At 44.7% G+C, this 25,886-nt stretch overlaps 1 protein-coding gene across 1 annotated transcript in view; it reads left to right on the top strand.

The window, feature by feature from the left end:
• Positions 1-25,886, top strand: part of plxna2 (plexin A2) — a gene marked incomplete at both ends in the record, with an annotated part of 185,588 nt that overhangs the window by 105,839 nt on the left and 53,863 nt on the right. Inside the window, 8 exons of the mRNA XM_083976069.1 lie at positions 2,384-2,498; positions 3,561-3,761; positions 4,460-4,556; positions 5,506-5,705; positions 14,947-15,098; positions 19,252-19,369; positions 21,636-21,772; positions 23,738-23,905. Coding sequence (XP_083832195.1) covers positions 2,384-2,498; positions 3,561-3,761; positions 4,460-4,556; positions 5,506-5,705; positions 14,947-15,098; positions 19,252-19,369; positions 21,636-21,772; positions 23,738-23,905 — 1,188 coding nt within the window. The remainder of the gene's footprint in view (positions 1-2,383; positions 2,499-3,560; positions 3,762-4,459; positions 4,557-5,505; positions 5,706-14,946; positions 15,099-19,251; positions 19,370-21,635; positions 21,773-23,737; positions 23,906-25,886) is intronic.

Raw genomic sequence — 25,886 nt, 5'->3', positions numbered from 1 at the left:
CTTCCACACATACTGTACACACTATTCGCCTGAAGGTGAATCAGCCCTATTGTTCTGAATTAGTGTGCTTGCCAGAGATCCCTCCCTTTGCTTTTGCACCAATGAATATTTCACAATAAGCAAGTATGCATAACACAGCCTTAATTCTGAGAGTGAGAGAGAGGAGAGAAGGAGAGAGGGAGAGCCAAGTGAGACTACAATACGCTCTCTGAACAACTGTTCATGAATACATAGTGTAGTAAACGCAGTCACAATCAATTAAAAGTGCGTGTTGTCCCCCCACTATGTGCAAGACACAGAGAGCATTATGTCTTTTAGCCTCAGGCTGTCGCTTTTTCATTTGCTCATCCCTCCATCCATTCATCCATGTGACCAGTACACAGTGTTAGAAAGTGGAGTGCGTTTCCTCAAGTGCTCTGCTCTGCTGCGTGTGCACCGCAGAGGCCACTGCACTACAATAACCACTGTGAACACGACCATAATGAACATCAAACATTCAACGTGTTGTTACACGGTTCAATTCAACAACCCAGCGGTGGTTGAAAGAGTCAAAAATAACATGACAATTTTAACTCGTTAGCCTTAGAGAGCCGGAGCACGTTGCAGGTAAGCCTGTTGTTTTCAATGACCGGAGTTAGTGGAGAGAGAGAGAGGGTTTGACATGCAGAGAAAGATCCAAACCTGGGTCACTGCAGAAAGGACTCAGTCTCAAAGGTGCATGTGCTATCAGAACCGACATGTAGTCATCTGCATGTCTTGAGAAAATCCTTGTCCTTACCTTTGCCCCCATGTAGTGAGCAGTGTCAGACGTGCAGCCACAAAAGGTCCAATGAGTATTGTGGTTCACTCACTGATGATAATTATTTTTTGTCAAACATGAAAAAGCAAAACCTGAACGCAACATGATGTTCTGCGGATCGGTTCAATCCAGAGGTGCTGCGGTTGACAACAGGTCGCCGCCTCACCTGCCGTCCACTGTCAAACTTAGAAGTTTAGGCCTGAGGCAAGGCAAGTTTATTTGTTTAGCCCATTTTTACCAACAGTTTTTTTTGTCTCAAAGGGCTTCACACAGGATCATAACAACATCCTCTGCCCTTAGACCCTCACATAGACTGAGGAAAAACTCCTTAACAGGGGAAAAAAAACAGGAGAAACCTCAAGGTGAGCAACAGAGGAGGGATCCCTCACCCAGGACGGGCAAATGTTGTATACAGACAACAGTTCACAACATGGAATATGGAATAACATGGAAAATGGGGTAGCTCGGTCAAGAGGAGCTGATGGAGGCGGTTTCTGGTGGACTGGCAGAGAGAGGAGGGAGGAGTACATACAAGAAGAAAAGTCAATCAAGCCAATAAATTAATCTTTTAATTAATCAGCATCTTCTGTTAATGGAAAATAAACCAAAAAGAAACTTGAGTACGGCTCCTCCACACACAGAGAGAGAAGACACACGACTGTGTTGTTGTGAATCGACAGTGCGAACCGCTGCACCACCACGCTGCCCTACATTTATAATAATAATCCAATAATAAACAGACTGCACTTATACAGCACTTTTCAAGTCTTATTGACCCAGCACTTTACATTAAAAGCCAGAGTCAACCATTCATGTTTTATCCAATAAAGCACTTTTTCTGCCACACACACACACAAGTGGTGGGAGACACTGGAAGAGCAGGGAATCAAACCAGCGACCTTCAGACTAGTGGCTCAGTGGCTCAGTGGCTCTACCGCCTGAAGTTTGTTGGTAATATTCAAGAACTTGCAGTTAGAGGGAAGTATTTTTTCACACAGTGGTATTGATGCTGTAGTACAGTACAGTACACTATGTCCCCACGTTGGTGACACATGCACAAAAAACACACTCACTTACATATTGTGCATGCAAAAAAACACACACATACACGCACACACCTAACAGCTGGTAATTACAGTGACACTCCAACAATGCAGGGCTAATGGTAATTGCAGGATCAAGCTGCGCCAATGTCTTATTTGTCCTCATTACTCAACGTTCCTCCACTCCGTCTCTCTCTTTCTCCCTCCATCTGATTCTGGTTACCAGGGCTAATGTGCAGCCTCGTGTTCGCACATGACGCGCGGTGTTAATATATGGCGCTGGAAAATATATGCAGAGAGAGAGAGAGAGAGAGAGAACCGGTTCCCCAGCAGCCATCCATTAGGTACCGTGCCAACCGCAAGGGCAACAACAACAGCAGGTGCCCACTTGGGATCTGAACTCATTTCCTCTGTGGCACTTCCCCCCCTCTTTTTGGCAAACAACGACAACAACGACACACTCTCCTTGACTGTGTTGCCTTTTCTTGACTCTCACCCTTTGTGTGTGTGTGTGTGTGTGTGTGTGTGTTTATGTGTGCAGGTGCCTGTCGTGTGTGAACAGTGCCTTTCGCTGCCACTGGTGCAAGTACCGCAACCTGTGCACCCACGACCCGTCCAGCTGTTCCTTCCAGGAGGGACGAGTCAACGCCTCCGAGGTCGGTGCAACACAACCACATAATGTACATAAGCAAAAGCTTGGTTGCACAACTTCTCCTCTCTCTCCTACACATTTCTCTCTCTCCCCTCTCTCCTCTCTCTTCTCTCTCTGTCTATTTACTCCTGTCTGCATCCTGCTCTGCTCCGTGTGTTCCAGCTCTGTGTCAGCCTCGGGGCATGTCTTCAGAAAGACAGCCATCTAAGCTCTTCTATTTCCGAATTGGCCCTTTTTTTTTTTCTTTTTTCCTCCCCATTCGGAGCTCTTGTTCTCTCTGCAGTGCCAATTAACAGTCTATTATCTCTGGAGTTATTGAGCTTAGTGTGTCTTAACAATGACACAGGATCACTCTGACCGAATCAATCATGTGCAGTAGATCCAGGCCACCTGCAATATGCACGTGTGTGTGTGTGTGTGTGTGTGTAAGTTCCTATGTTTATCTGATGGTGTATGCTGCAATATGAGTTTTTACCTCTAATTCAATTTACTCATAACACAATCTATATGCTTACATCATATGGATCTTGCACTCAGGCTCCTTTCCCTGCAGCTGTTTCAATAGGAGACTTGAGATAAGGCATAGAGGTCTTCATGTGATATTTATCTGACAGGTCTTGAGATATATGGAGGCCACTCAGGTCAGCAAGAGCAGATCTTCAGTGTGCGATGCTGCTGTAATAGTTTTCTTGATGCAATGTTGCTTTCACGATACATTGCGAACAGATCTGACCTCTAAATTGCCGCCTTGGTGCTTTAAACCACTCAGTACTTCGTCTTTTTTTGTGTGTGTGTATGTGTGATAATTGTCAGTCTCCGCCAGTTGAGGAGTTTGAAAAATCCCACTCCTGATAATGAGCTGTTCAACACTCAGACACTCAGATATCAGCTCAGAGCTTTCCAAGGTCACAGGAGTCATTTCATCTTCAGCTGAGCACATCATGCTTCACATTTCTTCCTGTTCATCCTCTCTTTTTTGCTAATAAGCCAAACACCAAAGAAAAAAAAACATTTCTCTTTTAAAAAAGTGTTTATTATTTATCACCTGTTCCTGTTTTTCCTGCAGGACTGCCCCCAGCTGGTTCGCTCCGGGGAGATCCTGATCCCGGCGGGGGAAGTGAAGCCCATCACCCTGAAGGCCAGGAACCTGCCGCAGCCTCAGTCCGGCCAGCGAGGGTACGAGTGCGTCCTCCACATCCAGGGGGTCAGCCACAGAGTCACCGCCCTGCGCTTCAACAGCTCCAGCGTGCAGTGCCAGAACAGCTCGGTGGGTTTGAGGAGCCAAAATTGCCGATGCGTCATTAGTCCGTGTATTTTTCTGCTGTTTATTCGAGCAGGAGTTGTTTATTCATTATACAGAAAACAATACTGTACATATTATACATAGGCAATTACATCGGTTATATTAGTGTCAGTAGAAAATAAGCGCTACACACACCACTTTGCGTTTGTGTTTGTGTATGTGTCATTTAGTGTGCGCAGAGACAGGAGATGCAGCCGTAGTAATTACACTGGAGAACAGCGCAGCCTGGCTCTGCCCTCCAGTCAAGCACGTACTGACTTCTGCAGTATATTCCCAGTGGAACCACATGCATGCACATTTTACTCTCTCTATTTCTGTCTTCTACGCACTCAAACACACACACACACACACACAATAAAAGTCAGGCTTGGAATTAAGGGCACAGGAGGCAGTTAAGGACAGCAAAGGGAAGCTGGAGCTTCTTGGCCAGCTGTAGCGTTTCTTCTCCTTTCTCCCTGTGTCAGCTCTCTGATGACGAGATGATGTAAGTTTGGAGTAACAGTGGAAGGACATAGAGCTGCATCTGCAAGGACTCATGGGGATTCAAATTCCCAAACCTCCCATTGAAACCCTCCTCTCTTTTTTTGGTTCACCTTCATCTCCCCCTCTCTGTCTCTCTGTCTCTGTCTCTTCCCCTCTTCCTCACCATCCTCGGCCTCCAGTATCTGTACGATGGAATGAAAATCAGTGAGCTGCCTGTGGATTTCTCAGTGGTGTGGAACGGCAACTTCATTATTGATAACCCGGAGAATATCCAAGGTAAGAACAAGAGATGCTTCCGACAAACAGGATGAAGCTGTACAAATGCAACACCGTCCACCGCTTTAAAGGGATAGTTGAACATGTTGGCAAATTAGCCCATTGCCATAATCCCTATAGTCATAGCAGTAGGTTTGTTACCTTTAATTGTCTGTGCAAGCTATTTTTAGAACGGCAGAGCAGAGCTGCGAGCTGCTCAGAGCTCTGCTACGGAGGCTCATGGGATTTCTTGGTTTCCCTCATCAAACTCATCAAATACACAATCCAACAACTCCACAACGCTCTGGTGGACAAGTTGTGACCTGCACATTCACCACGCTATGAGATAATAACAGAACGATACGAGACAGAGTTGTTTTAGAGGTAAATACAGAGACTGCTTGCTGAAAAACTGCCCCCAACGGAAACACAAATTACCTCTAAAACAACTCTGTCTCGTAACGTTGTGTTATTATCTCATAGTGTGGTGGATGTGCAGGTCACAACTTGTCCACCAGAGCGTTTTGGAGTTTTTGGATTGTGTATTTGTTGAGTTTGATGAGGAAAACCAAGAAATCCCATTAGCCTCCGTAGCGTAGCTCAGAGCAGCTCATGGCTCTGCTCCGCCGTTCCAAAAATAGCTTGCAGACAATCAAAGGTAACGAACCTACTGCTATGACTACAGGGATTATGGCAATAGGCCAGTTTGTCAAAATGTTGAACTATCCCTTTAATTCTGTCTGAGTTCAGGACACTGTGTATGTGTGTGTCTATTTATATAGTATGTTAATCACAGCTGTACCTGAAAATGTAAGTGTTAGTAGGAGCTTAATCGACAGCCTGTGGGGATGTGTCACTCGCAGCAGTTCTGCAATCTGTTATCCTTAAATAAAAACACACTTCAAATTACTCAGGTTGGGGGTTTTTTTTGTGTTCACCATATATCCCCGCTGCCTCCCGTATCCCACAGTGCACCTGTACAAGTGCGCAGCCCAGCGGGACAGCTGCGGCATGTGTCTGAAGGCGGAGAGGAAGTTCCAGTGCGGCTGGTGCAGCGGAGAGGGGAAGTGCACGCTGCGCCACCACTGCCCGCCCATCAACCCCTACACCACCCGCTGGCTCAACCTGTCCACCAAGAATGTCAAGTGCACCAACCCACGCATCACCGAGGTCAGTACCCACAATCCCCTCGCCGTCCTTCCTGCCCACCCACGCGTATCCAGACGCTGATCAATGTCCAATAATCAGCCGCCATGTTGCTGCCGTTCTCCATTCATTCAGGATCATGAGGCACTCGGCTCTGGGACTTCGCTTAAAATGAAAAGCGAACAGCCATAACAGCTTGTATCAGCTTAATAAGACATTGTCACTGGCGACAGTAACAATCCTGTTGCATTGTTAAAGACCTCTGAATTCTCTTAAGCACGTCACAACAACTAAAGTGCAGTAAATCTGGATTACACCGGATCCTGGCCTGCTCTCTCTGTGTCTGTCTCCCTCTCTTTTTTAAAACATTTATACAAAAAGTTGTGACACTAACAACAGCAGAGTTCTTAAGAGACTGAAATGACTCTTGACAGTGAAATGTCTGATTTGCATTGAGAGGAATCGCATGAGAAGCACCTATACTACTCAGCTCTGTTTTCCTCTGGACCCGTGGAGAATGAGAATGAGGCTTAAAGACTCTCCCCGGGGCTCAGGCCCCCATCTGATGCATGCAGATCTGAAAACCTTCACTTTCTCTCTGTCTGTCTTTTGTCTCGTTTTTTCCCCTCTCTCTTTCTCTCTCTCTAATTGAGGAAGCTCGTCTTGGTTTTGCTTAAAAGGGAAAAAAAGTCCATACCCCACGGCATGTATGTACGGTGTGTATGTTTATGACAGTGTGTGTGTGTGTGTACCTGCAGGACTTGATGCCTCATGCTCACAGGTGCATATTCATGCAAGTTTTCACATTCAGGGATTATCCAAGGGCAAGGCCGCTGATACACACACACACACACAAGTGCACAGAGATATTCACTTTTAAAGGCCTGTCTCTTTGACATCTGCCTCCTCTTTGTGCCTGGGTGGGTGCAGTGTGCACAGATGCCTGCTCATAGATTTTAATGTCTTTTGTCCTCTCACAAGGTTATTCCAGCTCTTTGAAAAGTAACTCTGGCACCAGCCGATGTTAAACAGGAAACCATATAAAATAACCTGGCAAAAACAAAAGAAAAAGCAACCACTTTAAATAATTAAGTAGCTGCTCCTATTGTGGAGATCCGGGACTTTTCTTTTCTTTTTTCTTTTTTAAAAATATCTTGGAGGTTGAATATGTCGTCTGTCCCGTTCGCTGAGCCTGGTAGTTTAGTTTAGTTTGGTGTCTTCCCACCTCAGCATCAGGGTCACAACCTGGAAGTGCTTATTTGTTTTCCCAGAGGTTTTTTCCTCTTGTTCCAACCACCCGGCCTGGTGGGTTGGCTGTCACACGGGAGTCAGGCCAGGAGGACATACTATTTAATTAGGCCTCGGTAACGCACCAGTGCATTGTGGCTAAACCACCAGACCCCCCCCCCCCCCCCCCCCCCCAATATCCCCCTTAGCAATCGATTCACTTGGCTTCTCATCCCGCCAGCACATACTCCCATCTAACTCCAGCCAATTAAAACAAGTGAAGTTAACAACTTGGTTAATTGATTTGCTATACTACTGTATGCAGATAAGGCGGGAAAAAGAGAGGAAGGATGCTGCCCCCTCCTCCTCCTCTTCACTCTCCCTCTCTCTTATCACTATCTCTGACTCATCCGGTTGAGTTAAGTTACCCTCTCATGTACTGTAACTCCATTATGCTATGCGCTTTATGGCAGATGCTCACGGCCGTCGAGTGGGGACATACCTCGTTCCCCTCAGTGCTTTTATTAGTGTTATGATCACGGTATGCGGTTGCCAAGGCCACCTGCCATCAGCCCAGACCTTCATCTGCCACTCTACGACCATTAAGGGGACAAAGAAGGAGGAGAGGTTTACAGGAAAAGCTTTAAACTATGACATGTGTGAGGAGAGTGTTTGAAGGAGCTGGTATTTGTAACAACAGTCCAGCTCTATAATCATGAATGTCTCCAACTGACTGACTGACTGACTGAGCGACTGACTGACTGACTGAGTCCAATGCCGGTTTCTTCAGATGGAGAAGTGCTTCCAATACACTGAGGCTCACCTCCATCACTGCAGATAAACTATGTGTATCATTGTGACTGAAGGATGCAGCAAAATAACTAAACCTAAGAGACAGCGAGCAGAAAGAGCAGGAGAGGGGAGGTCATCGGCTGCAGGCAGCACTTTGCACTAACCGTTATGAGCAATTACACATATCGAAGAGGAGGGAGTTGGGACATAAAGACCAGCTTCTAATAAAAGTCTGTTACGTTCTGGAGCTGGAAGTAAATAAAGACGAAGCTGTTGTGGATCCTCGGGAGGAGACTGTGAGCCTGGCGAGGAGAGGCTAAATAAGAGATATGGTCTATCTCCGGCCGCATGCCTCAGTGGCTCACCTGCTGGAGCTCATGCCAATTGGGCTTTTAGTCCTCGACCCGGCAGTCTGGGTCTCCACCAATCATCCTGTCTCTTTTATCACTATGACTATAATAAAGACAGAAGCCTGGAAAAAAAATAACTTAAAAAAACACAGCGAGTCTGTGTCGCCAAACTTTCTCTGAGTGATGGTTGTTGTTTTCTTTTTAAAGTAAATACAGTCGATACGTCTCTGTCTGTAAATATATATGTTTGGTGTTTTGCACAGAGAACATCGCAGTTAGAAAATCCGGATTGTGCAGAAAGGCCAACGTTCAATTACAATATTTCACAGGAATCTGCTCATTTTCATCCGCAGACAGGCTTTGTGCTTTGGCCCAAACACAGGTATTATAGGTAGACTAGACTTATCATATCAGTCTGTTGCTGCTGTCCGATGTGCATATTGATTATAACTCTCGGACTGTTTTGTCTGACAAGATGATACCTTAAAAATGTTTGTTTCTGTGGGTTTGGCACAGCGAGGGCGTAGAAACTCACGGTCAGCAATCTGTCAGAAGTCTGTAATGTATTGAAAGCAAAGAGATTCAATTTGTCCGCCTACAGCAGCAGCTGCAGGACTTTGTATTCTGAGGTAGAGAGATGTTCCCTTATTGTCAGAGCTCTTTACTACTTACACAGTGTATAAGCCACAGATTGATGCAACAAGTTCATGTTGCAGGGGAGCTGTCAGATGAAGGAAAGAGGATTTATGCACAAATGCAATTATTAGAATGCACAAGTTAATAGCGATATCACAGAGACTGAGAGATGGATGGTTGTGAACGAGAATACGGAGGATGTGGAGGGATTGAGTGGGGTGAAGTGAGGCAACGGAGAGAGAACAAAGGACAGAGGAGAGAGAGAGAGGAGCTGAACCATGAAAAGGTGGGAGGAAGAAGAAGAAGGGAAAGAGGGAGGGCGGTGAAGGAGGAAAGAGGAAGCGGAGCCCCCCCGTGGGCCGACTGAACCGAGGTCTGTTTACAGCTGTAGGTGGCAAAAACCAACTCTGCATTAATTTTCAGCAGGCGCTTCACATGAGCACGCACTTCAGATGCACACGCTAGACGCGCCGGCATTTTCTCCTCCCCATCGTCGGTTTAAGGCGGCGTCCTCCCACCGCCGCCACCTCCTCCGTCTCTCAGTGATTACAGTTTCTTTAAGGAGCAGACGTTCCCCTGGTGGGCTGAATTTATTAATAAATTTGGTTTTTGATTGTATGCACCAAAGCCCCCATCATGAGTTGATTTGTATACATACTAGCACATTAGTAGAGGTGCCTACCAAAAGATAGGCCTTTTGAATAATTAATGTTTCTATTAAGTGCCATGGTGCCTCCCACCATGGGCCATTAATATTGAAGAGATGTAAGCCTCTGCTAACAGCACAGGGAACAACATCAAATAAAGCTGGGAGTTGGATGGGCATATGAAAGGCATCTCCTCAATAGGCTTTGGCTGTGGCTGCTGTATGGGTTTACAGCAAAGCAAAGAGGTTTCCTGCCTCCCAGTGACAGCCAATATAAAGATCCAGCCTCAGCCGCCTGTAGGAAAGAAAAAACACAGGATTCCCCCTTTTTTTCTTTTTCTCCTTTCCAGTGTATGTAAGCTTAGTGTTGATATTTTGAATACCACAGGGATGGTGGGGCCTGTCAGTCATCATCACAGTACGACTGAACTCTGCTCAGCTGTAACCCTGAGAGAGCTGGTGTACGCTATGTGTGGTATAGCCTTCATTATCCAATGATAATATATAATAAGTCATTTTAAAGCTCCTGTATAATACTTTATTCCAGGGTTTTATTTAAAGGTGTTGATCCAAAGAAGATAATTTGGGGTTTAAGAACCAAAATCCGATTCAATATAGTTCCTCTCTCAGGCTTCTTTCTGGCGATCCAGCAGGGGCGTTGCTAGCCATTCAGCTCCACTTGGGCACGACTCCATCTGAACTGTCTTTGCTTATTCTTTAAAGGGATAGTTCAACATTTTGGCAAATTAGCCCATTGCCATAATCCCTATAGTCATAGCAATAGGTTTGTTACCTGTAATTGTCGATGCAAGCTATTTTTAGAACGACAGAGCAGAGCCGCGAGCTGCTCAGAGCTACGCTATGGAGGCTCATGGGATTTCTTGGTTTCCCTCATCAAACTCATCAAATACACAATCCAACAACTCCAAAACGCTCTGGTGGACAAGTTGTGACCTGCACATTCACCATGCTATGAGATAATGACAGAACGTTACGAGACAGAGTCGTTTTAGAGGTAAATGCAGGCTCTGCTCTGCCGTCCTAAAAATAGCTTGCACCGACAATTAAAGGTAACGAACCTACTCCTAAAACTATAGGGATTATGGCAATGGGCCAATTTGCCAAAATGTTGAACTATCCCTTTAAGCATTAAAGTGTACCGCATATATGACATTTATACTGGGGCTCATGTCCCAGAAAAGGGGTCTGGTGCTGCCTCTGAGCTCCAGTATCAGTGAGTATCAGCCTAGCTCTGAGGTGGTGACTGCTTAGTTGTGACATCACAGAGTTATGGAAATCCTAGCCGCTTGTTTTTAGGTTCAGTTTCTGAATGCAGTCTGTGTGCATTTCTCTCTGGATGGAGGCTTTATTATATTCCAAGGTTGTAATAGGGCCTGGATCAGTTTTATGATAAAAACAAATACACAGAAATCTCACTTTATTCAACATGTGACCTTTAAATGGCCTCTTCAAACACACAACATCAGTCAGGGATACTCGTTGTCCACAAATAGCAACACCCGTCGCCCCGTTTCTTCATCTCTTGTTTTCTTCCTTTTTTCTTTGCACACGCAAAAAAACCTCCCTCTCATCCTGACCCATATCTCTTGGCTGACTACAAGACATTTAAGACTCCATAAAGTATTTAGGATGTAGTTTGTTCGGGAACAAGTGATCAGTGGGGTTTTTATCAAGCCCATTAAATGCTACTCACAATTAAATGTGACATGCTCGAATTAGTCTGAGCAGAGCCCCAAAGACAAAGAGATTAGCTGCAAGCTCCTAAATTGTATCAAGGGCGATTTCATTTCACAAAAAGAAAAAAAATACGCTACGCAGCTTCAAACAGCAAAGAATGGAAATCCATCCATCAGCTTGTGTTCCGTAATGTAATGTAACTCTGGGAGAATCTCTTCAGATAAAATCCTGTCAGAATAAATGTGTATGTTAAAATAAAAAATGCTGATGTTGGATATTTCTAATGGAAGACGAGGTGATCAAATGTTATTATGGCTGAATTGTCTCTCGGAGAATGTCGTTCAGCTCGGTCAGCAGTGACATGCGAGGCTTGCATAGCCTGCAGGCCGTTGTGTTGTGTTGTTTTTGTGTTGCTCTGAGTTTAGCCTTGGCTGCATCAGCACAACTTTCCCCACCATTACTTCAGCTGAATAAGTCAACACCACACTGGCAGACATCCCCAGGCTGTTCACCATTTCTCTCCAAATGTATCCACAGTTTTTTCTTTTTTTTTTCTTTTTTTTTTTATTCCTTAGCTCAGACTAGCAGATTATCTCCTCAGAAGAGAGACCTCTTTCTTCTCTGGAAGTTTCTGTCTCGTGGATTAGAAAGCCTCTCTCCCTTCCTCAATTTAGGTCATCACACCCCTCTTTAGTCTTTCTGTGGTTGTTGCCAAATCCTTGCAGATCGTCTGAGGAGAACGTGGTGGTGAATGGCCAATGCTCTGATCCCCTCCACCACCACCACCACCACCCATCCCCTCCGCCCCCGGGGTTTTGTAGAGCGCTAGATTATGCTGGAGAAGAGTGCAAGAGTGCGACGTTGCAAGCTGACTGGCTGTTTTGCTGGGGAATTACCCTCTATTGACAGTGTGACAATGCCAGGCGGGCAGCAGCACTGCTTCTAAAAGGATTACACAGGGAGCATGGCACGGCAGCGCTGGGTGGGAACGAGGGGAGGGGTGGTGGGTTTATGGTGGAGTTAGGGGGCAGAAGGCAGGAGGGTGGAGGGTGTGTGCATGTCCAATGAGCCTCTTCCTCTTCCTCTTCCCTCTGAAAAAGTCTGTGTGGTATAAGACAAACTGGTGCTCAGAGGGAGGAGGATGTGTCACCTCGCCTGAGGGAGACGAGATGATGAAAGACAGAAAGCAAAAAGAAGGCAAAGAGATGCAAAGAGGAGGGATGTTGCACTTGCAGTGAAACATAAAGACGTGCTCCGCCCCGCGATCCGAAGATTATCTACAGTGCATGAACGCGGCGGCAGGTTGAGGTTCCCCTCCCTCGGTCTGTAAAGGTCATCGGAGTCGGGTTTCAGGAGGCAGGAGGAGGAGGCTTCTTTATGGATTTAGTCCCTTTTGTTTGTGTTGGAAATATAGACACACAGACAAAGAGCGCCACTTCTCTCACGCCTCCCAGCCCACAGACATCAGTGGCTTCAGTCTTTGAAGTGCTTTTTTCTTTTCCTCCACCACCACCACCATCCCCTCCCAAACCCCCCCTCCCCTCTATGATCTACTGATGAATCGAGGCTCTATCTGCCAATGGGTTTCATGCATGGATTAGACCGTCTTCCTGCGCTCCGTCCACCGTGGGAAGGGGATCTGTCTCTCAGGGGCAGAAGGAGGAGAAGGAGGAGGAAGAGGAGGAGGAGGAAGAAGAGGAGGTGGTCTCCCAAGCTTTTAGCTTTTAGGCCGTCGCTGCCACCTCACCTGTCATCTATCATGGCCGATAGCACCAAACATAACAGAGTGGCATCCACCTTCTCCTCCCTGTTGCTCATCCTGTTTCCTCTCCTCCTCTTCCAGTGCTTTTCTTTTTCTTTTTTTTCTCCTCCTCTCCTTCTCTCTGCTCTCTATTTTTTCACTCCGTTATAGTCTCCAATCCCCCGTCTCCCCTCCTCTCTGTCTTGTTCTCTCTCAGGCCCCTCACATTGCTTATGTAACCATCACTAAGTCTACTCGAATAGCTGCTGCCATTGCCTGACATGGATATATTTAGCCATTATGTCCCCCCACCCCCCCACACCACCACAACCCCCCCAGCCCCTCTTCCCTCTATACCCTGCATGCCCAAGCAGTGCTAAAAGATTCATGTATTCAGACCCCTCGGGCGGTGCAGTGACACACTTACTTTACATCCAGAGCAATTAATGTCCACTGAATCTAGATTACAATGCCGGCATCCCACAGGGAAGCCGCGCTGCCCCAATGGGTGTTGGTCGGTCGGTTGGTCGGAGGGTGGGTGGGGGTATCAGGAGGGGGAAGGTGGTGCAGCACCTTTTAGAACGGGTCCTCGTCAGGGTGTTTTTTTGTTTTTGTTTTTTTTAAGCATGTGTTTATTAGTTTTTGTTTGCAATTTACAGCAAATCAAACAAGACATTCTTACAAGCAAGAAACAGAGCAAACTTTTTCTCCCTATTCTCCCTCCCTTCCCCTCTTCCCCTCGCTAAATAAGTAAAACATTAAAACTATAAAAAATAAGATGAAAATAAAACAAATAGGAAGGAAAAATAATAATAATTATAATAAATAAAGAACTAAAAAAAGTAGACAAATACTGATTGCATATGATGAATTTCAAGGGTGTTTCTCAGGACATTATATCACACATTCTACTCCCAAATTACCAACATTAACATCATGTGTTAAAAAACGTATAAAAGGTCTCCAGATGGCATCAAAAGCATGATGTTTCTGTTTAGTAATGTACAGTACGTTATATTTTCCAATGTCATGTTTGATGCCATCTCTTTAATCCATCTTCCAATTCTTGGTGCATCAACGTTTTTCCAATTAAGGGAAATGATAGGCTACGTTTAGCTTGTAATACACATATCTACTAATCTAGATTCTTTACTGTGTAAATATGGGATAGTTGGATGTACTATGCCGTCAGGGTGTTTTTGCTTTGCACCCCAGTGATGCTGCTGCTGTTGGTGTTTCAGCCCTTCTTCTGCTTGCATGGCCAGTAATAGCATATTGATTGTTTACATAGCATTTGCAGCAAAGTGACAGTCGTCTCCTCCCTCTTACCCTCCTCTCCCTTACCTTCCTCTGTCTCCCTGCTCGCCAAACACTGTTGTCTCTACTCTCTCTTGTCTTTCTTCATCTGCTTCCTTTTTTTTTCTCCCTTCCTCCCTCTCCTCCTCCTCCTCCTCCTCCTCCTCCTCCTCTTCCTCTGCTCCTCTTTTGTCTAAAGGGCTGGATGAAGGCCAGGTCAGAGCCTCAACAGGGGTTTCTGCAGCACAGAAGGCAGCTTGCCACCCTGTGCCAAGGTCATGCTGGGCAGCCATATTGTATTTTATGAGTAGGTGGTCTGCACTAAGCATTAATATGGCCCCTTGTTAGATTTATCATCCATGGCAACAGCAGTAGATTCTGTGCAGGCGAAACACTGAATTTTAATGCGAACGCCCCCCTGTGCTTTAGTGCTGCGGTTTATTCTGTTGGATTTACTGTTGAATAGTCTGAAGGAAGTTTAAAAGTCTGATCTCTGTGTGTGTGAAAGAGTATGTGTGTGAATGTGTATGTGTGTACAGATGTATCGCCATATTTAAGAGAAAGAGCTTGATGCCATTAGCCGCTGCTGTGATTAGAGACTCCTGGCACAAATGACTCATGGCGTGTTCTGACATTCGGTGGATGCAGGCGTGGAGAGAGTGCTCTTAATTGCTTTTACAGCCACCTGGACCGAAAGAGCACATTTACCCTTGAGCGTCCACAGAAAGAAACCTGTGTGTGCACCGTTATGATTTACATAGGACACGCCCATAAATACAGAGAGAGAGAGAGAGAAAGATGACTAAGAAGAAGAAGAGGAGGAGGAAAACATCCTTTTTCATTTACCTGTACCTGTTTCTTTCTGTGTGTGTCCTACAGGTGACCCCGGTGGCCGGACCCCCCGAGGGCGGTACGCGGGTGACCATCCATGGCACCAACCTGGGGCTGGCCTTCTCAGACATGGTGGGCAACGTGGAGGTGGCAGGAGTGAGGTGTACGCCCGTAGAGGACGGCTACATCATCGCTGAACAGTTGAGTCCCGCCGCTTTCTTCTATAACCATTTTTTTTATTAGCGATTATGTGGATCTATCTCTCTGTGTTGTTGCTGCTGTTATTATTATTATTTGAGGTCTTAATTCTTTCTTGTGTGTTGGTGCAGGATATTGTTCACAGAGCAGCATGGGAATAATACATCGCAATTACCCTGTTTTGTAAACAACACAACTTGGAAGCCGAGGCTCCCGATAGTAAACTCAATACAGAGCCACAGTGGAAGATAATGAACACGCAGCAAATCAGTAATAAACACTAATGCTCTGCAGCTTTCTATATGTTACATATGGGGATATTACACAATTTATATAGTGCAACATCATCTCTAACCTTAATGGCAACTGGATCGGGTCCAGACAGTCTGGAACCTAAACCCCCCAACACACACACACACACACATACACACACTAGCCTGGTTCCCCCTCCTTGCAGCTCATCTAGTCAGCAACAATCCCTCAACAGCTGTGTGTGTTTACTTGTGTTTACCTCCCTAATTGTCCCACGCTGTGCATACATCACGTAGAAGTCTCTCCCACTCACCCTGAACTAATGAAACGTGGCCCATGCTTCACTATCCGACCCCCCCACCCCCACACCCTCTGTGTAGGATAACACTCCCAGCACCTTATGGTTGTTCGTGCTCCACCTCCTCGGGTGATGCAGGTCGTGCGAGGTAAAAAAAAAAAAAGAAAAGAAAAAGGTTGCGCACACAAATACTGTTAAACGCGCTTTACCCTAAATATATATTAGCATATCTGCATGAGGATTACCAAGGATTGCCTTTGGGTGGTGGGAATGCAATTCTTAATGTAATCCTGTAATAATTTCACAAGGCACCACCACTGAGCTGATGCAAAAGAAAAAAAAAATTCATTATGCAGCGACTATAGGTTAAATAATTACACCGTGGAAAATCAATATGTTATGTGGCAGGACAAAAAAAAATGTATAAAACTGTAGTACAACTTAAACCAATTACTGGGAACCAGGCATTACAGCTCCCTATAGAAATATCATTGTAATATTTTTAGTTCTTTTATTCTTTTCTTTTTTAGGAAAAGACAAATGCTCAGAAATAATTGGCCTGTCGTTCAGTTTCAGTGTGATTTTCTCCTCTCCCCGCTGACCTAGAGTCAGTTAGAGAGTGGTATAAAGTTTTAAATGTATAGCTGCATAGCTGACACACATGCACACACACATACACACACACACACACACAGGCTATCACAGTGGTGGCTCTCAGAGGAGCCTTTAACCCTAATTCTTTCCTTGGCCTACTTCTGCCCTCAGAAAGAGAACAGCTCAGCACCGCGCCATCGCTGCAACTCACACACACTTTCACTCTTACAGCACCGTCACTCACACACACACACATATATATGTCACACACATGTAAATATCCTGCACTTTTCATGCATTTTTTACACATTGTTTTCAGCTCTTTGCTGGTGTTTGAAGAGAAGCATACAGTCGGTGCACCCACACAGTGGAGTGATGACATACAGTGTATCTATGGTTACTCCGCTGCTCTTTTTACTGGCCAGTTGTAATTAAAATTCACTATGTGCCGTTTGGCTGTAGGGGACAATTTGTCAGCAGAGCACTGATCTGACAGCACTTTAATCCAATTGGGGACAAGCTAGGGAATTCATTTATATGGCATGTGTTAAAAAAAAAAAGAAAAAAAAAAGACTGAGCCAAATTAAAAAACTAACCTCTGACCTCTTTAGTCTAACTTCGGAGGAGCTGGAGTCTTCAGAGGTGCACGTTTTATTCAGAGTGCTTCTGAGGTCGTTTAATGGCTCCGTGTTCATTATATGCACGTCTTTATCTGACTGCAGCTGTTTGTTTCAAGTCTTAATTCACTCGTGGCATCCAATGATAGACTTGACTGGACCGGACACCAAAAAAAGAAGGAAAGAAAGAAAGAAATCATACATATTTATGTGTCTTTTATGTTACTACTTCAGAGGAGTGTGTGAAAGCCACACCTGCTTTGAAGGAAAAAGTCCCAACTTTTGTGTTTTTCAGCCAGAAAGTACGTTTTTCTAAGGGCTGGTACTGTTCTGAAGGTTTTTTTTATTTATTTATATATATATTATCTATGTAGTGGCCAAATTGAGTCGTCATCAAGAGCAAGAATTCAGGTTAAAAGTAACCCTCAGGTTTTTATGGAAAGAGCAGAGCCGTCTTGATGGAGACAGAGAATATACCGTTTTTTTTTTTTTAAAGCCAAACACATTTACATAAATATTCAGCTTCGCAAAACAACCAGTGCATCAGGGCTCCAGGCTTTGGGGGGTTGGGGGGAGCGGGGGCACACATGCCAAACTCAAGGCCCAGGGGCCAAATCCAGCCCACGATACAATTTCATCTCACTATTATTAATGGTCTGCCAGTATGGCGCTCACACTACTCACACTACAAATCCCATATTACATTGCAACAGCTACCGTACCATCGTGACCAAGCGATAGATCGACAAGCACCAACCCTATAGCTGCTGCTCTGTTGTCAACAAATTGGTACATAGAAGTTGGCCTGCGACAGACTTTGTGTTTTATATTTTGGCCTCATGTATAATACAGTTTGACACCCCTGTATAGCGCCACATTATGTAATAACGCCACATTTTGTAATAATCTGCCACATTTTGTAATACAATTCTCGAACGTAATATGTAATGAACTTTGCCACATTTTCAAAGTTCAAAAAGTTCAAAAGTGTTTATTGTCATTTGTACAGTGGATAGGTGAGTTTCCCTGACAATGAAATTCTTACTTTGCTGTCCACATCACAAAACAAAACGCCAGCAATTATACAGCATTTTGTAATAAGTTGTTACATAATGCACCGAATTATAACAAAATGCGGGTGTTGAACTTTTTTTATGAAAAAAATGTAATAATTCAGTGCAAAATGTAACAACTTATTACAAAATGTGGCAAAGTTTATTACATATTGCGTTAGAGAACTTTGTTACAAAATGCAGCGTTATTACATCATGAGGTGAAAATGTATTACATTATTACATACATCTGCTCTGGAGGGTTACTTAGCAGAAAGTTTCAGCGAGTAAATCCTCCTCTAGCTCACCACCGTCGACTGTTGTAATTCAGGTGATCAGCTCTGCTCTGCTTCATCTGCTCCATCTCTTACCTGCTGCCATCTGCCTCACCACACACTCTGCCCCTCTTTTCCCTGCGTCTCCTACTCTATCACTCCTTTGACACCGCCACCAATCAATAGACGTCCTCGTTTTTATTATGTCAGTTGATGTAGTCACCTGCAGCGCCGGGGCGACACCTGATCACGCCGCGATGATGAAGCTCCATTGATCCCGACGCGTGATTTACATTGGACGTGCCGCCCCGCCGCTGTCGGGTGCCCGGCGGTGGTTGGTGATGATGGGGTGAATTTACTTCACCGAGGGTTTTGGGTGCGTTGGAGTTCCAACAGGGACGAGGAGGAGGAGGAGGAGGAGGAGAGTGTCATCGGGGGGGTTCTGGTCGATGTTTGGATGTGTCCCGTAATGAAATGAGTGAGACAACAAAGGAGGATCGCATTTAGAGCAGGAGATAAATCAATATGAAGCAGAGGAGTGTTTTGATTACTTTCTCCCAACTTCATTCAAGTATTCAGACATACAGTCAACTTTCTGAGCTTTAAAGGGATAGTTCAACATTTTGGCAAATTGGCCCATTGCCATAATGCCTATACCTTTAGCTGCAGGTTTGTTACTTTTAATTGTCAGTGCAAGCTATTTTTAGAACGGCGGAGCAGAGCCGCGAGCTGCTCAGAGCTACGCTACGGAGGCTAATGGGATTTCTTGGTTTCCCTCATCAAACTCATCAAATACACAATCCAACAACTCCAAAACGCTCTGGTGGACAAGTTGTGACCTGCACATTCACCACGATATGAGATAATAACAGAACGTTACCAGACAGAGTTGTTTTAGAGGTAAATTCATGCAAAACCGCTGATGCGCGTTGTCTTCAAGGGCAGTTTTTCGGCAAGCAGTCTCTGCATTTGTCTCGTAACGTTCTGTATATAGTTTTTTTTCTTTATCAAAAAAAAAACGTTACTTTGTACAATGACTCTAATGAGTGATTCTGTGTTTCTTGTAGGATCGTGTGTCAGATGGATGCAGCTCCTGTGGACAGCCGAGCTGGTCCGGTCCAGCTGTGCGTTGGAGAATGCCGCCCAGAGCTCAGGGCTCGCTCCGCACAGCTCTACTCCTTCGTGGTACGACTGCGATTCTCCATATCACTGCATATAATACACAACACTACACTGTACTATTGTCAACATGAGACAAACAAACCAGATGCATTAAACAGGATCAGAATATACACTTATTTCAATTAAAAGTCAATTTGTACCTCGCATGCATAAAGTAATTCTTTATGCACCAGAGGCAAATAACGATGCGTGCGTTGCCATGCCTACCACAGTATAATTAAGCAGCTCTGTGTGCACTTGGTTGTTATTTTGGATGTAACATTCTTCCAATAACTACACTACAATGTTTTCAGGAGAGTCCTCATTACTGATCTCTGCCGGTCTCTGGTTGAAGACGCTATTTGTCTTTATTGAATTAAAATTAGGATGTTAAGTTAATATAACCGCCCTTTTTTTTCCCACTAGTGGGTGTTTTCCTGTTCCCTCATGTTGCGAATCAATGCACGCTCTACAACTTACAGTTTGAGCCATGTTATGTGAGCTGAGTATAGCCCAGTCGATGGTGGAAATGATGATATATTCATAGAGTTCTTGGAGGTGTTTGTGTTTTTGTATGTTTTAGGTGTTTTCCTATGTTGTGTAAAATGTGTATGATTATAAAGCAGGTCTAGGATCTATGGAAGTATCAGAGCTCTCAGCACACACAGAAATGCACACAGCCTGTTTTCAGAAACTGAGCCTTAAAGGTCCAGTGTGTAAAATGAGGGGAAAACAGTGACATCTAGCATTCCGATTATTATTATAATCCTATTATCCGATCTATCATTTATCAAACATGGTGGCACAAGATGGTGACACTCTCTAAGCAAGACCCTTGCTATAAAAGAAGAATTATAAGGCTACGAAAACCAAACAGATTTTATTTTATAGCGATTATACACTTAAATATATTCACTGGTAGTATATTCAGATTTTCAGACTGGACCTTTAAGGAATTTCTGTAACTTTGTGATGTCACACTGCAGTAGGAGACAAGAGGCTCAGATCCTCTCCTCTGATTGGTTCACTGAGAGTGGCGACATAAAACTACACTGAGATGGTTTTTGGTCCTTAAAACCACAAGTAGATCTTCTCATGAACCTAAACACTTGAAATAAAAGTGCATATTGGGGGACCTTTGATCTTCTATCAGCAGCAGCTCTTACAACACGGGAAATATAAAATAGTAGATCTAACCTGATTGGACGACTGGTCAGAGGGTATAAGATGGAAAGAGAGCGACAGATGAACACACGACTTGGTAAAACGGAAAGCAGCACTCCACACAGCAGGTAGACATCATCCCATCCCATCCTCATGCGTTCACTTAAGCAACCCCCCCCCCACTCCCGTCATCTGCTGTTTGCCCAGCCTGCAGCTAACAGCTAATCTGCTCTCTCCCCATTTGCGCTACCTCACACCTTCACAATTAGCGCTCCCTCAACAATTAACAGCAGCCAGTAATTACCACCCCTTGTCTTCGGAGCTATACCTGCTCTAGCCTGCATCCTGGAAGTCGCTCCAACAGTTTTTTAAAGTCGTGTTGTTGATGCGACGCTTTCGGCTCCAGTAGTAAAAAAAAAAAAAAAAAATCTCCTCTGCTACTTTTTTTCTCACCAGTGTTACAGTGCAGCTGCTACTCTGGGAAGCAGAGGTATTCCCCTGGAGAATGACTTCACAGAGCCTGGAATTGGCACCACTTGCAAGTCCCCTGTATTGCAGGCCACCTAATAAAAAAATAAAAAAATACACCATCACAGAGATGTTCTTCAATTTTCCCAACAAGATACACTCCCTATGAGCCTGCTGCAGCAGAGACGGGCACTGTGCATTTAGTTTTCTTCCTCTCCTTCCTTTTTAAATCGCTGTTTTATGTTTGTGCAGATGTGTGTTCTTCTCTATGATGGGCTGTCCTCTTGGATGTTTCTCCATCTGTCTGTGTAAGGGGCGGCCTTCCTTGCCTGACTGTTGTTGCTGTTAACACTAGTTATTTTCAGACTTGCCTTTAAAACGCCTCACTCAGACACAACCCAGCTACACAGAGGATGATCTCTCAGGGCTTCTGAGAGCTCCTGGTTTTATCCTCTTTTCACCCACCAGCACTGCACTCCACCGCCTTCAGCCTGGCAATATGAATAACTGTAATTTACCAGGGATATGTGATAATACCTGAAGGTTTTCGAGAGAAACCACAGAGATGCTGAAGCCTTTGACTCGAGGAAATATCCATCTTTTTGTCTTCCATCGGCTCAACATCTCTCTCTTCTCTCTGTGTCTCTCTGTTCCACAGACCCCCTCAGTCACCGGTCTGTCCCCCAGCAGAGGGCCAGAGTCTGGGGGCACCAAAGTGACCATCATGGGGGAAAACCTCGGCGCCGGCAGCAGCGTCAACGTTCAGTTTGGAAACCAGACGTGCGAGTTCTTTGGGTGAGACTTCTACAATTTATATCATAAAAGTGCCATTAGAAGCCCATAAAGTTTAATTTCCTAAAGCAGCCTGTACAGCACGATGGGGCTTTTGTTTAACACAGCATATGGATGGAGAATAGGGGTCTTATTGTACTTGCATATTAACATGAGGTGGAAATGTGAAAAGTGCTTTTAGACGTTCAATAAAGTGCAAATGAAAGACAAATTTGAATTTCAGAGTTTCAATATTTCACGACAGCACAGTATATAGGTTGGATGTCAGGAAGGGAAACTAATCCTCTCACTGGGGAAGTTGTCACCTGCATTAAGTTATTAAAAAGAAAGTAAAAACTATTTTTTTTTTAATAGTTAGCACTTCTCTAATATCTTCACATATTGGATTTTTTTTTGCATTTGCATTTTGCAACCCTGACAACATTTACGCCTTTATAGTCACATATCATATTCTGATAGTATCACAATTCTTTGACTCAGTATTTGTTTTTGAGCTGCTACATACATCACTGTCAAAGAATATTAGATATATGGCGTGCTGTGAGCAAATGGGGAAATAAAAAAAAGGGGATAAGAGCTCTTGTTCCCAAAATGATGTGAATTATTCCCATTAAATAAGCTGCTATATTTCACGGCTTTCTTGTATTTTTTCCCTTGATATTACTGAGAAATCCCCCTGAGGAGAAGCCTCTCCCTCTCTCTGCCTCTGTCAGAAACTTGTGTAAATCTTAATAAGGTTTTGATGACCTACTGCATCAAACCTTGTAATAATAGCTTCCAGAAAAAAACGAAAGAAAAAAAACTGGTGCTCCAGTGGATCTTTCTTCCTTTTTCACTCCCCCCTCTCCTCCTCCTCCTCCTCCTCCTCCTCCTCCTCCTCCTCCTTGTCCTCTCCATCAATCTGTTCATCTGTTTCTAGCCCTCCTTGTTTTTCCAATTCTATCATCTCCCGTCTCTCTCGCCGCTTCCTTTCATTTCATTCCACCATCCCTCCTTCCCTCGCTCCCACACAGCCTCCTTCTACTCCTTTCCACTCCTGCAGGCGTCTATTTTAAGCCCTGCCACGGTCGTCTGACTGTAATGTTGTAAGGTTGAAGAGTCAAGCCAGCTTTAATGAGATATGGGGCTAATTACTGGCTGGTGTTTCTCCACTGTATTCTTGGCATGTGTGAGGAAGAGGAGTACGGAGAGGGTGGGTGAGTGGGGGTCTGTGCTACTACATGCCTGCTTCTTGCTAATGAATTGGGACAAATACAGGGGGTGGGCAGGTAAAACATGAAGCCGTAGAGGAAGGAGGGAGGGAGGGAGGGGAGGTGGAGGAGACACAGACACACATGTGACAGCGGCGGAGGAAGTGTTCATGTGTTTATGCAGAGTTAAAGGTACATTGTGTAGGAATTCTTCCCATCTAGCGTTGCGGTTGTATTTTGCAAGCAACTCAATCGTATTTTTCATGCTGCATTCACGTGAAATTGGGCAGACGGCAGACGGACGACAGCCGCTGCACTTAACGGCATGAACAAGCCTCTATGTAAACAAGCGGTCCGTCAGCACGAGGCAAAACAATACACGTGACAATATGTTGTCATGGCGATGTCGTATTGTTGACCTGACCCACGTTTTACCGTCTTTCTCTCGACTTCTGTGACTAAAATGACATCTGGTTTGTTACCGACGGCCGTCTACCCGACTGCAAGTGAATGCAGTATCAGTGTAACTCCTCACTGCGTTACTGCAGTGACTTTTTTTCATTTTTTAAATGTAAAGAAATGAAAAAATTAAAAATATGAACAGCAAATTCAGAGCTTACCGGAACACTTCAGTTTGTTGATGGGGGGGATTACTGATTAATGAAAAACAGACTTTTGAATGAAATAATCGATTTTCGTGAATAGATAACAGGAGAAGTTACACAATGTCCCTTTAAATAATCCCATTAATGTTGCTGTTGTTGTGCTTCGCCTGCAGTCGCACCATGGCGGAGATCGTCTGCTACTCCGCCCCCTCCCTGTCCGGCGTGGGCCCGGTGCAGATCAGCGTCAGCGTGGATCACGCCCAGATCAGAGAGAGCCTCACCTTCGAGTACATCGAGGACCCGACCGTCCAGCGGATCGAACCCGACTGGAGCATCGCAAGGTAATTTAACGTCACACCACACACACACACACAGCAGCATACACGCTCCATCCAGAGTCGACCGCCTTTAAAACCAAACCCGTCCAGGCCAGTGGCAATAAGCAGACACAAGTCAATATTGCACTTTCAATTACTGTTCAGTTCTCTTCCAATTAGTCTGGATCTGATAGAAGCGCCACAGCTCACAGATTGGAGAGGATGGGCACCATCGAGACCGAGATTCTGCGATCAAATACAGTGTTGATCCATCTGTTGAACGTCTTTGGCAAGATAGATACACACAGACACACAACCACACAACCACCACCATACACTACTAATTAAAAAGAGGAGAGGGATGAAAAATGAAATAGCGGCTTAGTAGAACAATGTGTTATCAGAGGTGTGAGTGCACAGCAGATGGTGTGGGCTTAGAGACGGAGAGACAGAGACACTGCAACAGACGTGTGAGGGAACAGAGGCTGGAGATGAAGGCTCTGCTGGCACACAGCTGGACACTGACGCTGCTGGTCGGGCTGAACCGAGGTGGAGATGTCACAAGACTAAAAAACTCCAACATCAGTTTGATTTTTTTTGCAAATCGGATCAGAATCTGGTAGAACAAGGAAGATGTAGCTGCAGTCCGGTGTTTCTCAGACAAAGGACGTAGAGACTAGAGAAAGGAAAAGGCTGGAACACAACTGATACATTCACAGCTTTAACAAGGTGCAAACAACTAATGTTTCAGCGCTACTGCGTCTTTGAAACATAAGTTGATTTGTCGGTGCCTTGAATTAACTTCCATCTCTCCAGAACTACGTCGGTGTCAAACTTCGAAATCCTATTTGAGCAACCGAAACAGGATCCGTACAAATCAGATCAGAATCACATTTGAAACCACCTGTAGTGTATATAGTGTTTCATATCTTTGTCTATATGTTCAACATCTATATTTATTTGTTTGTATTGTTTCATGTCTATAGTTAATTGTCTGGTGTGAATTTGTATTCTTTTTTTTGTCTCCATGTGTATGTTTTTGACCCCAGGAAGAATAGCGGATGCTAAGCAGATGCTAATGGGGATCTAAATTAACATAAACATCTGCATGTGTTTTGAGTCGGATTTGTAAAAGAAAATTCAATCTCATGTGGTTTTGGGCTGTTCAGACTGTCAAAAAATCAAGCTAGGTACAATCTGGATGCGCTCAAAATCAGATTTGGGTTGGCGGTGTGAGCGAGGCCTTGACGAGTGATTAACATAAGATACCAAGTTCTGCTTTGATACCACTGCATTAAAGACAAAAAAAGTAGCAATTCTATCCGACTAACTCGATGTGGATGTGATTCGTATCAGATTTATTCCCGATTCCAGTAAAGGGGACATTTCTGAGCAGCTTTGATATTCTGTTGGTTTTAAGTTGAGATGTTAAGTCGCCACCGTCCTACAGTACGTCTACGTGAGAGAGAGCCGTCAGTGCTGGAGTCGTATCTCCACAGGATACACACAGTGTATAATTTAATGAGCCACGAGACAGCACAAGGTCCATCTACAGTAACTCACCCTGCGCAGGAACACGGTGAACTCACAGCTTAATATCACACACACACACACACACACACACACACATACATCTGCCACATTTATTATCGCAACAACTCTCATCTGGCGTCTTTATTCGGCGCGACACACCGACAGGCGCAACAACAAAAACAACAAACATCAACAAACAACCCAAACAGCTGCAGGGCTGAGCCGCACATCCAGCCGTTTCCCCTCCTGCTTTGTGTTTGTGCTGCTGCTGCTGCTGTGAAGCCCACCACCACCACCACCACCACCACCGCTGCAGCCTCACACCAGCTGATTGTAGCCGCTGGAGTCGCTTAAGAAGCATCTCTAATCACCAAAGGCTTATATTGTCTCCCAGAAGAAAGAGCAGATTTGACGCTTTCATTCTCCACTGATGGTGAAATGTTTTTGAAGAGGTGCATCAGGGTTAGAGAGT

This window comes from Trachurus trachurus (assembly GCF_905171665.1).
Source record: "Trachurus trachurus genome assembly, chromosome: 7".
Classification (NCBI taxonomy): domain Eukaryota; kingdom Metazoa; phylum Chordata; class Actinopteri; order Carangiformes; family Carangidae; genus Trachurus; species Trachurus trachurus.
Note: the sequence above shows the minus strand (reverse complement) of the source record. Positions and strands in the feature narration are given on the sequence as shown.